The 15,557-nt window shown below is 39.1% G+C and overlaps 1 protein-coding gene across 1 annotated transcript in view; it reads right to left on the bottom strand.

The window, feature by feature from the left end:
• Positions 1-1,888: 1,888 nt before the first annotated feature.
• FAM102B (family with sequence similarity 102 member B) overlaps positions 1,889-15,557 on the bottom strand; it is a 95,241-nt gene continuing 81,572 nt past the window's right edge. The window contains exons 7-11 of the mRNA XM_043575721.1: positions 15,066-15,161; positions 14,736-14,925; positions 14,508-14,635; positions 12,802-12,871; positions 1,889-6,110 (exon numbers count right to left, since the gene is read on the bottom strand). Of these exons, the coding sequence (XP_043431656.1) occupies positions 6,068-6,110; positions 12,802-12,871; positions 14,508-14,635; positions 14,736-14,925; positions 15,066-15,161 (527 nt within the window). The 3' untranslated portion in view covers positions 1,889-6,067. The remainder of the gene's footprint in view (positions 6,111-12,801; positions 12,872-14,507; positions 14,636-14,735; positions 14,926-15,065; positions 15,162-15,557) is intronic.

The following is a 15,557-nucleotide window of genomic DNA, read 5'->3' as shown; positions in this document are numbered from 1 at the left end:
CTCCCCTGTTCATGCTCTGTCTCTGTCTGTATCAAAAATAAATAAACGTTAAAAAATTTTTTTAAAAAGTTAGTACTGAAAAAATTTAGTGTAGTTTTTCTTTGTCTTAATTCCATGTTGTATTGGGAAAGAAGGGCAGACACAGGGTCACTTTGGGAGAGTTGAACTGAATCACTGAATTTAAATACCACAAGGTGGCACACTTTTCCCATTTAAAAGTAATTGCACTCAAGAACTCCCCAATATAAATAAGCTATAAAATAACTTGAAGTTTTTTGCAATGCTACTTGGAAATCACTGCTAAATGGTTTAAAGATGTAGTGGTGAAGTCAGTTTAAGAAATGGTTAAGGAGAGGGGTGCCTGGGTGGCTCCACTCTGTGCTGACAGCTCAGAGTCTAAAGCCTGCTTTGGATTCTGTGTCTCCCTCTCTCTCTGCCCCTCCCCTGCTCATGCTCTGTCTCTCTCTCTCTCTCTCTCAAAAATAAACAAATATTTTAAAAAATTTTAAAAAATGGTTAAGGAGAACTAGGAGTTAAAAGTACATAGGAATGGGGTCTAAAGTAATTCATGCAGGAAGGTCTCTAGCATTTCCTTGTCTGGTGGGCCCATATGGAGATGTCATTGATTTGAGGAATGTCCATAGTTAAATCTTTTATTTTTCCTGAATTTTTGTTACATTTTGTGTAATGTGGGATGGATTAACTCCACTAATGATTTCCTATCATGCAAATGTAAAATATTTCATTTCCTTACATGTGTCCACACCAGGTATGTGAGATGTAGGTACAGGAAGGAAGGAGTAAAATGTAATGAGGCGGAATGAGGGAGATAAAAACACTGGTGTTGAAGAAAGGTGGGATAAGTCATAAGCAGGCTGGGCCTGGGAACTCCATGCTTCAGGTGTGGGCAAAGTAGTATGAGGGCAGAGCAGAGGGCCCTGCCAGGTTCTGCTGTGATCTGGCACAAAGTTATCCCCATCCCACTTAGGCCAGCAAGCAGGATCTTTCTCCTTAATGCACATTACCTCCCATAACCTGCACTGTCCAGGAAAGCCATGGCAATCTGCAGAGAGAGAGAGAGAGAGAGAGAGAGAGAGAGAGAGAGTGCATGCACACATGCACACAGGGGAGGGGCAAAGTGAGAGGGAGGGAATCCCAAGCAGGCTCCACTCTGTCAAAGCAGAGCCCCAGGTGGGGCTCAGTCTCATGAACTGAACTGTGAGATCATGACCTGAACAGAAACCAAGAGTTGGATGCTTAACCCACTGAGCTACCCAGGCTTCCTGAACCATTGCTCTTTATTGAAATTGCTATTGTAATTTGAATGACAGCAAAGGGAATGTCATGGCATTGTTTTTCATCTGTGAGGACCTAGTCAAAGGGAGGAACAGTCTGTACAGTGGTGACACTGAGTATCATTTAAGTGAGGGTCTTAACCTAATAGTGGCACATTTATTGACCATCTATGTGTCTCACACTAGAATTAAGCTCTGTACGTAGCTGCTGCACAAAGGCAAATTTTGGCTTGATAATAGTGCTTATTGTGACATGTTCTTCACACTTCATGGGCTCTTGCTCACAACACAGAAGAGTTAGTGGTAGTATTATCTCCATCCTAGATTAGAAAACAGGTTCAGAAGGGGACTTGGATTCAGTCTCAGGTCTGTCTTACTCTAGAGCCCATGTTCACACCACTGCAGGGTGAACCTCAGAGTTCAAAGAACAGTCTTTCACCAGAAGATTCAAGTCTGTGCTATACCATTTGCTAATAAATGAGGGGAATCTCTCAGGAAAAAGTTACACTGTTTTACTTCTGTTTTCTTACCTTGGCAAGGATCTGATGGATTTCTGGCAGAATCTTAACTGACATTTTAAAGTATAAACACTGTAAAGTTTAAGATGATTTTTATTGAAGATTCACCTTAACATTATTACAAATACAATAAAAGGGGTTTTTTTTTTTTGGTAAAAAAATTTCCTGGAATTATAGTTGTACAGTAAAACAAAGAAATACATAAATATGAAGGTCATTTTCCAAGTATTAGAACAATACTAATGGAATCACTTCCATAACAATTTTTTTTTCGGTAAATATTTACATGATCACCCACAAGTATACCAACTTCCAGAATAAGACATATTTCCAAAAAACAATCAAACAATATATCCTAAGTCTTTCTCTGCATGGGATTTGGTCAATGAATATCAGCAAGAGAATTTTGTTATATATATATATATATATATATATATATATATATGATGAACATAAACATTTGTAAATGCAGACTATGCTGTCTGTGTAAATAAAAAATTTTGCCAGCTTTGTCATATAGGGAGTAGCTAGAGACCACTCACATGATGAAAATATACTGTGTATATATTATCTTACGAAAAATCACATATAAGGTAATAATAAGGCCTTTGTTTCCAGAGTAGTCTTAAAATAAGGTTAACAGGCTTAATTTCATCCTTTATATTTTTAGAGTTCATATTCTTAAACATCTTGGCTATTAAAATTATGCATAGTACCTAAGCCAACACAGAAAGTGGCATAACAATTTCAGTTACAGTACTTGACTATATTCACATGACGTACCATCTAAGAATTGACCAAGTAAATTTCTGAACTGTCCCAGTTTGACCTGTTAAAACAAAATGCAACCCCATCATATGAGCCCAGTTTCTTTCAAGCATATTATAAAAGTCTTAGGAAGCCTAACAGTTCAGAGTACTTAAATGAAGTATTTTTTTAATTTTTAATTTTTTTAAATGAAGTATTTAATACTGTCCGCTTGAGCTTGCAAAGTGGTCTAGTTGGCATGGAAATCTCAGTCTAAAATTACTTCTGGATGTTTTATGTTTTGGTTGGTGGTTCGTTGAGAATTTGTTTTCTTTCTAGAAACAAATGGGCTAAGGTGGTGGATCTTGATGGCTCACAGTTTTCATGAAAAGCAAAACAAAACAGAAGAATCTAGTTTGGATAACATTACTCTCATGGTATTTCCTGGAATGGGATGATGGACTTCAGGATTTTTGGTCAAGACTTTCTCAGATTTTAAGTACTAATCCATATCGGTTGCTTGTATATGGAAGCCTTCAACACCACAAAGGGAGTCAACCATCAGAATGCAAACTGATGGCCCAGGGCTGCTCTGCCTGACCCCTTCACATCCGCTCTGGTCTCAGTTATCAGCTCAAGTCATGGGAAGTGGGCTCCTGACCAGCTTCCGTACTTCCCCCAAACAAGGTATTTAAGATTTCTGTATCTAACCACAAATATATAGCTTTAATATGCCATTATGTTTCTCCAAGATAGGATTAGAAAGACAAGGTTATATATCTGCAAATTCTCTAAGACTGGGTGATTTGAAATTTGATTTTAATATTAAAAATCAATTTATTAAAATCTATTTTTTCAAATCCAATTTTCTAAACTTCAAATGGAACCAAAAGTGCACTTGGTATTTAAAAGGCAATTTTTTTTCAGTAGTTACATGGTTACATGTTCTAAGAAAAACCAGAAAAGTAAGGCAGACACTTAAGTGAACTTTAACAAATATTTTCAGAGGACTGTAATGAAATGTGATTGCAAAGTATCCCAATGCAACACAAAATAATATGAATCCAGACTTGCACTGATTTTTCACTAATCAATTTTTCTATTTATTAAAATGATTTCTGGGGTGCCTGGGTGGCTCATTCGGTTAAGCGTCGGACTCTTGATTTCGGCTCAGGTCATCGTCTCACAGTTTGTGAGTTCGAGCCCCTATGAGTTTGAGCCCCTGCATCTGGCTGTGTGCTGACAGTGCAGAGCCTGCTTGGGATTCTCTTTCTCTCCCTTTCTTTCTGCCCCTCCCCTACTTGCGCAGTACATGTGTGTGCGCAAGTGCACACACTCTCTCTCAAAAATAAACATTAAAAAATAAAATGATTTTCTACTACATAAATCAAGATGTATCTGGTGGCTGCTAAAATTATAAAGCCATGATATTTATGCATTTCAAGATTTCCACATTTTGTTTTTAAAAAATAATTCTGTATCATTTTAAATACTGGGAGTCAGTCTTGTATAAAGGTATCAGGCTGAGCGCAGGCAAGATGGACAATGCCTGGATTACAGCATGTTTTACATATCTGAAGAATGTCTTCCCTGAACCTTGCTTACAATCTAGAGTTATTTTCAAAACTGCAAAATTATTTGCATTAGTGCCAATGAAAAATATAGTCTAGAAATAATATTTTGAAAATAGAAAAATATGTTTTTAATACATCATAAATATCTCCAACACTACCTTCTTATCTCTGTTAAATACTTTGACACCCCCCCACCCCCGCAACACCCCCATAATATATAATGGACGGATCAACTCACTTGTTAATCACAGAGAGCAAGCAAGTCTTTACCACTTCAGCTAACATTTTCCTTGGTTAGACTAAAATGTTCAGGTCACATTTTTTCCTTTCAAAACAAAACAACAAAAGTATTAGTAACGACTCAGAAAACCTTATCTCTCAACATTCAAAATATTCTAAAATGGAATTTAACCTTTTAAAAAATATCTAGGTGCAACAGTACTGGATTAATTTGGAATACCTAATCCTTGAATTGTTAAAAAACCGAAAACTGTAACATGAACTACTCAAATTTTTCTAAACCTTTAAATTTGGGTATTGAAATATTTTAATATATTTTCCCTTTACTTTGCCAAAACAAAAATACCTAGACCAAAATTATTCAAACATACCACATTTTTTTTGACATGGTTTTGAAAGTAAGGACTGGGAATTACTGGTTCTAAAGAATCTACATTTTTCTGCAGTGACTGAATGATTCCAAGAAAATTAAAACTCGTCATGTAAGACCAGAAAAACTCTTCCCACCTGATAAAAAGATGATCTATCTTTCGAGCTTGTTAAACTGGATCCAGATCAGATAATACTTGAAAAGCTGCATTGGATTATGTTATATTTTATTGTCTCAAAACAACAACTGTTATAGTAAAGGAAAAAACATACTATCCCATCGTGGGGAGTTAAAATAGAAAATCACGAGTCTATGTCAGTAATGTCAAGCAGCTGTCCCCTGTCTTATCTGCCACCTCCTTGGAACAATTTTCAGTTTCAGATAAGTCTGAACTTACACAAGAAAGGCTGCTTGGCTTTGATGCTAAGGTTTTTCTCCTGTTCTGAATTTTGACTCCTGAAACCAGCAGATATTATTCAGTGAATAATAGAACAGCTCTTAAGGTGCCTCATGGGAGCCTACCATATTGAATATTAAGCTTAGCTTGAATCTCATATATAGTGCTAGCGGGAGTTGTGCAGCTCATCTAACATTAACAAGTAACAATGCATGCTGCATAATAATGGCGTTACACTCATTCACACATCTCAGACTTAAACACGCTTATTCCACTTGTGACGGATACGTTTAGAATTAAGCATTCTCCACGCTTTGACTGTAGTATAGCATTTCCCCGAAGGATGAACACCCAAACTTTCTATCAATTATTTAACTAAGAAGAGTTAATAAACCTAGTACAATACCATAGGTAGTATATAATATTATGGAAGATACCCTTAAGAGATTGTAACTATCTTGACAGAATTTATAGGGTTCAAGACATTCACTTACTATCTCCCAAACATTAAAATTAAATAATTAGAGCCCAAACCTGTTGAGCACCTACCTCTACTACAGGTTTTACACTTCAGGACTGAGCTATACTCAGACGTATAATGTTGTTTTCCCCACCTGGCTGTTTCAAAAGAAAGAGCAGGCTTTCATTATCATGTGCAGTGACCACAGAAGCTGTGTGCCTCTAAACACACGTGGCACAGCACCTGGAGACTACTGTTCTGATGTTCCCTTTTGGTGGGTGGGACAGGATGGTGGCACACACTTTCACAGAAGGAATCAGTGTTGGCTTTCCTCTTGATAGAGGAACGCGCTTCATGTTTCAAATATGTTCATTTTCTCATAAATGCTTGAATGAAGTGCCTTGACAGCTTGATTGCCCATGTCTCAAACCCCCAGGGAAGAAGCTTCAGTTCACCAGCTTGACTTCTAGCGTTTGATCACAACTTGTTCATAAGCTCCAGACCCCACCCTACAACCAGAGGAAGAAAAAAAAAACCCTTCAAAATCTTGAACTGTAATGTTTTAAATTGTTCTAATTAACCTTGCACTCAAAGAGTTAGGTGCATTAGGCATTTTCTACTAGATTTGATTTCCACAAGGTTTAAAGATATCACAGATAGAAAACACTCAAAATATTAAATGTTTAGGATTAGTACACTGGATTAGTCTAGACACACTTATTCCTACAATAATCTAGTACTGTTCCTAAATCTTGACCTGTGGCAAGAAAACTTTTCTTTAAACATGTTTATACATAAATCCTAAAATCAGTCTTATCCTAGGGCATATACTGACTGGCAATTTACCCAGGCCTTGCAGAGTTATGGGTGATAGTTTTTAGTTGCAATTATAGTGTGATGTCTTTTTTGTTTGTTTTATTTATTTATTTTGTGAGAGACAGCACAAGTTTGGGAGGGGCAGAGAGAGAGAGAGAGAGAGGGAGAGGGAGAGAGAGAATCCCAAGCAGGCTCTACACTGTCAGTGCAGAGCCCCATGTGGGGCTTGAACCCACAAACTGTGAGATCATGACCTGAGCTGACGCTTGGATGCGCAACTGAGCCACTCAGCCACCCCTACAGTGTGAGGTCTTAATGCATCTTCCTGGAAAGTGTGAGAATTTTTTTAGTCAACATGCCAATGTTTTTTTTTTTTTTTTTAAATTTTTTTTTCAACGTTTATTTATTTTTGGGACAGAGAGAGACAGAGCATGAACGGGGGAGGGGCAGAGAGAGAGGGAGACACAGACTCGGAAACAGGCTCCAGGCTCTGAGCCATCAGCCCAGAGCCCGACGCAGGGCTCGAACTCACGGACCGCGAGATCGTGACCTGGCTGAAGTCGGATGCTTAACTGACTGCGCCACCCAGGCGCCCCCAGCGTGCCAATGTTTTTATATGTAGTCAGTAATGTAAATTATACCCGTGTAATACAGATTTGAAGTGAAGTGATCTTGAAGAGAGGTTTATTTCTTCACTAGCTTGGTTTGGCAGGCTGCTGGTTGTCCCTCTGACTCTATCATCTCCTTCTTCACAGTTTCAGCTGGCAACAGGCTGTCCAGGCTGCTCAGCTAGAGGCCACATTTCCTAAATGCCTTGTTGATAGGTGTTGCCATGTGACTGTTTCATGCCATGGAACATGAATGGGGATGTGTCAACTTTGTCTCACTTGCTTAAAGAGCAATTGCTTGCCTTGGACTGGTAGCAATCCAAGTTTGACAACAGGTAGGGAGGATGGTGAAGGGCAAAATGGAGGGCACTTGCATCCATGAATCACCTTTTATGGCAAAACTCTCTGTCCTAACAGCCTGGCCACTGTATTTTCGTTATACGTATCTGTGATAGCAGCTTTGCCGCAAAGCTGCTCTGCCTTGATATTCCAGGTGCTAACTGACCTCTATCAATAAAATATGGAGAATACTAAAAATTTAAAATTAGCAAACTCTGTGAATAAAACAGGTGTTTAAATGAAGTAATGGCCTCATCAACAGAAGGTTTGTTACTGCTGATGTACTCAGAACCTCGGCCCTATGTTATAATGGAACACACATGTTCCCTCTATTGTTTCTTCATCTGGGAGGATACAGGTTTTCTACAAGTCTGTAAAAGCACAGTGTCTTTTTGATGGTAGCTGGATTTATTTTTAGATGAGGATTTTTGACCCCTCGAGCAATCAGGTGGGGAGCTGAGTGGTGGTGTCGCATGGAGGGGAGAGTATTACTGCTTTCAGTTTTCACCAGTACCTATCTCCTCATGTGTCAGGATGCCAGGGGCCACACAACCTGACATTTCACTCTGAGAATTCCAGAGACCAGTAAGACGAAAAGCAAACAACATGGTTGGTCTCTTCCCATAATGAAATTTTAAGAGGAAATCCTAAAAAAGTGGGAGTAATGCAGTGGTTACCAGGCCACTGTGTACTGACTTGGAATTCTCAGTTGACTGCTTAGAGGCTCCTGTTCTTACAGATTCATTCTGCAGAAGAAACAGGAACATCCTTAACGGAACACCAGTGAACACCCATTCACAATTACAGATATTGGAATTTGAACGAGTCTTGGTGAGCCCCACTGCACCCTGGCTGTTAGATGCCCTAAAACTGTTCTACTCTGGCAATAATGTAGTAATAGGAACCAGACTTTCCCTCCTGTTGTAAATAGCTATAATATTTTATAGAACGTATAAAACAACAGTTCATATCCTGGACAACAAGCAGCACAGGACTGGTCCTGAGAGAAGGGAAATCAACGAAGAAAAGTCTAAGACAGTTTCCTTCAGGGTCCTCCCAGCCTTCACTGCAGGAAGACAGAACCCAAACATAGCCAGGTGGTATGTATGTATGTATGTATGTATTTATTTATTACTTTCTAAGCAGGCTCCATGCTCAGTGTAGAGCCCAATGTGGAGCTTGAACTCACAACCCTGAGGTCAAGATCTGAGCTGAGATCGAGAGTCGGACGCTTAACCAACTAAGCCATCCGGGTGCCCCAGCCAGGTGGTCTTTCTGAGTGTGGGAGTCACAGGTCAGAGCACAGGGAGGCTGCGGGCTGGAATTTGTGGATTAGGATAACAGAAGGAGGGGTAGGGGAAAATAATGGCTGGAGAATTTCCAAATTTGATGACAACTGTAAACCCACAGACCCAAGAAGCTCAATGAACCCCAAGCGGAATAAACACAAAGAAAAACCCAGGCACACCATAACCAAATTGCTAAGAACCAGTGATAAAATCTTTAAAAAGTAGCCAGAGATGAAAAAAAAATCACATAGAAGAATAAAAACCGAAATGAAAGCAGACTTTTTTGTCAGAAACTATTGTCTCAAAGGCAAGCAAGGAGCAGCCTGTGCAAGCACTCCCAGGTTGGTTGGGCTGTGTCCACTAGACTTTAAGTGTATGACTGGGGATACTGCTCTTCCAAGTCTCTACTACTCTGCTCTGTTCTCTTCATTTTCATGGGTTCACTTTCTTAACCACATTTGGTTCTTGTGCCTCTTCAGTGCCTGAGTAAATGACTCTAGTTTCATCTTGTGCTGCCAGTTTCTCTCTCAGAATAGATCTAATGCTAACACATTAGTTTCTCTGAGACACACCAGCTAGTTATGGAGAGTGTATGTGCACAGGTATTGTGCTGGACACTGCAAATAGCTCGATCTCAATAATCCTGTGAGAGAGACCTTTAATTAGTGTATATGGAGTACTGCATGCCAGATTATGTTTTAGTCACTTACATGTCTTACCTCACTTAATTTAGGCCTTGTAACTCTTACGAGGTGGGTTCTGTTATTGTCACTATTTCGTAGGTGAGGAGACAGGCAGAGAAGTGAAGTAACTTATCAAAGATGCATGGCTGATACGCAGGAGGGCTTGGGACTGAACCCATGTAGCCCAACTCCAGAGCCTGTGTTGTTAACCCCACTGATAATGGTTGTCTTTTTGGTGGTAAGTAAGAGATGTAACTTGTCAGGATCATAGCTAAACTAAGCTAAGCTGGGTCATGATGGTTAAGCCAGGAATGAAATCCATGTCAGACTGCATGGCCCATTCTCTTCACCACGATACACTGTCTCTTAACATTCCTCAGGCTTTCAGTGGCATGTAACATTAATCATCTACTTCAACCCCTAATTATCATTTTAGGCTTTCATGCATTAGGTGATGATTATTCTTTTTTTTTTAATGTAGATTAAAAAAAATTTTTTTTTTTAAATTTACACCCAAATTAGTTAGCATATAGGGCAACAGTGATTTCAGGAGTAGATTCCTTAATGCCCCTTACCCACTTAGCCCATCCCCCCTCCTACAACCTCTCCAGCAACCTTCTGTTTCTTCTCCATGTTTCAGAGTCTCTTATGTTTTGTTCCCCTCCCTGTTTTTATATTGTTTTTGTTTCCCTTCCCTTATGTTAGGTGATGATTATTCTAACATTCATTTGGAAAAGGAGTGGGAGCCAGAATTCTAAATGCCTTCAGAGCCTAGGTTCTAGATTATTTCTCAAATAGAAAATTAACCTTCTTTCCTCTTAATAACAACAATATAAACAGCTAGCAAATACTGAGAGCCTTCTGTGTATTAAGCACTACGCTAAGTATTTTACATAAGTTATCTAATTTAATCAGTAAAATCCTATCAACTAGGCATTATTGGTCACTCCCATTTTTCAGGTGAGGAGAGTAAGGCTGACAGAGGTTAACAGTATCAGTGAAGTCAATAGGGGAGGGACTCTGACTTGGACCCTGAGCAGTCTGAAATGAGAGTACAGATAGCTGTTGCTTTTGAACATTCACTATTTTGGTTCCTTTTGTTGGAACTTCTATTGTTTGCTGTTCCTGTACCTAAATTAATAAACACTAGAGCTTACTGAGTATATTAGGTCATTTGCTCTTTACAACAATCCCATGATTATCCCTGCTTTTCAATGGATAACAGAAGGAGGGGTAACTAAAGTTCCATTGAAGTTAAATGATTTACTGAGGCCCCAAGTAGTCTGGCTCAGATATGAACTCAAGTCTCTTTAACTCAAAACACATGGTCTCTCTACCATATAGTATGTATTACTGTCTTCATAAATGTCATTTTCTACCTGTTCCTTGCTACTAGTCTCTCCTTGTTCCAACCTCCCCACCCCCATCAAATTATGGCCACTTAGTTTTCTAACATGCCAGTATCATAGATCATTTTCCTGCCAAAGAATGACCAAACTGTGCACATGACAGAAAAGGATACATTCTTTGTTATGGCAACAGAGGCTGTTTATAACCTGGCTTTGAGATTCCTACCAACTTCATGTCCCACAGGCAGCCTTCACATGCCCCCTCCTCAGAGTACCTGTTCACTGGCAACTCCCAAAGTAGGTTATATTATTCATAAGCCAGTAAGGTATGGCGGTTAGGTACAACAAATGTGCTCTGGGCTCAAAGAAACAGGAGTCTGAATCTTGGTTTTATCAGTTATTAGTTTTAAGGCCTTGGGCAAATTATTTAACCTCTTTGTTTTGTCTTTTTAAAGACTAATAATAGTACATCATGAGTACTGAAAGAGATAATGTAAGAACTGAATGAAGCATATATATGTGCCTAGCACATATGAGTAAATGCTCAGTGTTATTAATAATTATTATATATTTACTATTATATAATTAGATATTATAACCGTTATGCCTATACATTCATTCTCTTTGAATCTACTACCAGGAATATCTGTCTTCCTCACATCCACCTGTTAACCCCCCACACTTACTTTTAATTCTTCCCAACGCTCTCTTCAGGTGTCAAATTTCTAGTAAGTTTTCTCTGAGTGAGGTCCCATCTCTGTTCTCTCAGAGTCTCCTCTACTTCTCTATATTATAGTACTTATTACACTACTATAAATTTTAGTTTGTCTATCTCACCTGCTAGAAAGAGTCAGATAATAAATATTTTAGGCTTGGTGAGCCATTATGGTCTCTATTACACTATTCAATTCTGCTGCTGTAGCATCAAGGCACCCATAGATAATACATAAACAAGAGTTGCTGTATTCTAAAAAAAAATATGTTTTACAAAAACAGGTAGTGGGCCAATTTGGCTCACAGGCTGTAATTTCCCAACCCCATATGCTAGACACATAGGCTAGCTGAGGGTGAACTGGGTCTTTCTATCTTGCATCCTTACCCACGACTTGGCCCAATAAATAGCTACTGAATTTAATGAGTGGATAACTCAGTGAGAGTTAATGAAAACTATAAATTGCATTTACATCCTCTATAAACCCTAGTTCAAATTAACTACTTCCTCATGGCCTCTTTATATGTCTCTCTCTTACCTACCTATCACAACTGATTGCAGTTAGTTGCTGATGTAGGTTCTCTGCTATATCCTTTGTAACTTTTGGACTCTGCAACGTGCTGGACATGGAGGAGGAACTCAATAAAAGCAGTATTGGTGGAACAAATGAATTAGAAATTCCTTCAGGTTTTGAGCATTAGAGAACAAAATAACTGTCTTGGACACAGGGGCTCCCCAGTACAACTGTGACTTATTCTGGAACTCTAAATAAATATTACATGGAAATACTGAGTATAAGGGATGCACATAAGGTCAGGGGTCAGAATTCCTTAACTGTCCCAAGCCATCTGTGCTCAGTACTATTTGCTGCAGTACTGGAAATCAGAAGTAAGCCTGGCAGGTGCCTTTTCTTCATCTGAATCTGAATAACTACCAGAATGATGCTTGGTATTCTGAACTTTTCTTAGTATGTATGTTAGACTCTTGTAGGGTGGAGAAAGGGGAGTACAAAAAAGGTTAGTACCAAGTGTATGCTGGTGAGTGGTCATGTAACTGCTCATAACAGACAAGATCACTGACTGAAATGTAATTTTGCTTTGCTCTTTTTAAAATATCAGACTAAGAACTCTTTTCTAAACATCCTTTTTCATTGCATCTTGCCCAATGCTCTTCTGGTCCTCTACTAATATGTTCTAAAAACACATTTAAGAAAACCAACAGATAAAACTTATTAAATATAATTTCAAACATACTCAAGATAAGGAAAGCTAAGAGCTATAATTCTTCTCATGGAGGCATTATTATATGTATTTTCTAGCTTCAGTCTAATACAAACTTTGTAACTTTCACCTTCTACTCAAGAACATATTCTTTATTTAATACAATGCTATCTGGACCACGTACCTATTTGGAAGATGATGGCTGCCGAAGGTCGTACTTCCCCCAGGACCCACAAATAACCTCAGTCCTTCTTCTGCAATTCACATTAAAATATTTGTTATAGGCACACGTATTACATTATTGTCAAATGATATTCCTATATTAAATTCATAATTTACATTTAAGTTTTATTAAATACATTTTTATTTTTTATTTTTAGATTTTATTTTTAAGTAATTTCTACACCCAACATGGGGTTTGAGCTCACAACTCAGAGAGCAAGAATTGCACACTGTACTGACTGAACCAGCCCCAAGAAATAAACTTTTAGAAAGCTACACATATATTTTAAAAACAGGCAATTTGGGGGCGCCTGGGTGGCGCAGTCGGTTAAGCGTCCGACTTCAGCCAGGTCACGATCTCGCGGTCCGGGAGTTCGAGCCCCGCGTCGGGCTCTGGGCTGATGGCTCAGAGCCTGGGGCCTGTTTCCAATTCTGTATCTCCCTCTCTCTCTGCCCCTCCCCCGTTCATGCTCTGTCTCTCTCTGTCCCAAAAAAATAAACGTTGAAAAAAAAAAATTTTAAAAAATAAATAAATAAATAAAAACAGGCAATTTAAAAGATATGCTTTTTTTTTTTTTTTTTTTTAAGTAGGCTCCATGTCCAATGTGGGGCTTAAACTCACAACCCTGAGATCAAGAGTCACATGCTGTACTGAGTCAGCCAGGCGCCCCTAAAAGATATCCTGGGGCGCCTGGGTGGCGCAGTCGGTTAAGCGTCCGACTTCAGCCAGGTCACGATCTCGCGGTCCGTGAGTTCGAGCCCCGCGTCGGGCTCTGGGCTGATGGCTCAGAGCCTGGAGCCTGTTTCTGATTCTGTGTCTCCCTCTCTCTCTGCCCCTCCCCCGTTCATGCTCTGTCTCTGTCCCAAAAAAATAAATAAACGTTAAAAAAAAAAAAAAAAAAAAGATATCCTAATAGTTATTTCTCATTAACTTCCCTAAAGTTGTTTTTCTTTAAAACTGAGTAAAAAAGATTTCTCTTCCTACAAATTTCCATAAGTAAGGTTTAATTACTTCTCTTTACAACCAGTTACATAATGAAACTAAGTCCATTGCTAACTGCTCTCTATTCATGCCGGCGTGAATAATTACACCTTTCAAATTGGTGGCATGTAAATTTTGCCTCAGTGAAAATGCTGAGGAGGGAATAAAGGATTCTGTGATTCACTATCATCTCAAGATCACTATCCAACCCTGCAAATTACACAGTTGTTGTGTCCAGTTATGATAAAGCAGATACAGACATCTGCTGTAAGGTACATAAACATGGTAGACGTTGATGCATACACAATAAAAGGCTTCTTTAAAATTGGATGTTTTTAGGGGCATCTGAGGGGGGGGTTAAGTCAGTTCAGCATCTTTTTTTTTTAATTTTTTTTAATGTATATTTATTTTTGAGAGAGAGACAGAATGCGAGCGGGTTAGGGGCAGAGAGAGAGGGAGACACAGAAGCAGAAGCAGGCTCCAGGCTCTGAGCTGTCAGCACAGAGCCTGACGTGGGGCTCGAACTCACGAGCTGTGAGATCATGACCTGAGCCGAAGTCGGACGCTCAACCGACTGAGCCACCCAGGCGCCCCAGCATCTGACTACTGATCTCAGTTCAGGTCTTGATCTCAGGGTGATGAGTTCAAGCCCCACGCTGGGCATGCAGCCTACTTAATCCACACACCTTCTGCACTGGAATCTAGGCTGAAGTCTTGACTCTGCAGTATTTTCTCTACAATATCATCTGCATCCACTCTGGTGTCATCAACTCGCTTCAGCTGAGATTCTACAGAATCTTGCTTCACTGGGCATCTTTGAAAATAATTTAAAAAAAATTTTCCATTGTTTTTATTATGTTATGAGAACAAAGTTGTTTTTTTCCTCTCCATTTAAACAGAGACTGGAAAAATACCTGTTGAATGGTTCTGAAGCGGTATCTTCTTTGCCAGATGTATCAAGATTTGGTTCAACTATTTTTTGCTCAATTTCATCACAGGGCTCTAGAATACTTTCAATTCCTGTTGATGTGCTTCCCACTGAGGTATTTCTCCTGTGGCAGAGGTCAGAGAAGCTAGATGACCGGGAGTGGCACGAGCTATACCCTGTTAGAGAAAAATTGCTTTGGGTAAAATACTAACAGCAAACACACTGCACGTAAACGTTCTCCCACACCCTGGAAGTTACAAGTAATACTTTAGAACAATAAATATCTAAGGAATTCAACTTCACTGTTAGCCTCTACCTGATACTTTTGACTGCTGGCTTGCATAGCTTGATGTTCTAGAATGTCCACAGGCACCAAGTTCATCTGGAACAGAGGCACTCTTTGCTGAAAGATCTGCAATAAGTCATAACATAATGTTACCATTACTGCCAAGAAATCAATGGTCAATTTGTATTCTTGTCTGCAGATTTTATTAACTGCTAAGTTGATTATCAAGAAAAATTAGTTGCAAAGTGAAAAGAGACCCTTTTAAATTGATACAAGGTAAACAATTGCATTGTAGTGAAATCTAAAAAACTTAAATACCATGGTTTATTGAAGAAATATAGTTTTTGGTGCCTGGGAGGCTCAAATGGTTAAGTATCTGACTCTGGACTTTGGCTCAGGTCATGATGTCATGGTTCATAGGACTGAGCCCTGTATTGGGCTCTGTGCTGACAGTGCAGAGCCTGCTTGGGATTCTCGCTCTCACTGCTCTGTCTCAATATAAATAAACTTAAAAAAATATTT

The sequence above is a fragment of the Prionailurus bengalensis genome, chromosome C1 (assembly GCF_016509475.1).
Source record: "Prionailurus bengalensis isolate Pbe53 chromosome C1, Fcat_Pben_1.1_paternal_pri, whole genome shotgun sequence".
In the NCBI taxonomy this organism is placed as follows: Eukaryota; Metazoa; Chordata; class Mammalia; order Carnivora; family Felidae; genus Prionailurus; species Prionailurus bengalensis.
Note: the sequence above shows the minus strand (reverse complement) of the source record. Positions and strands in the feature narration are given on the sequence as shown.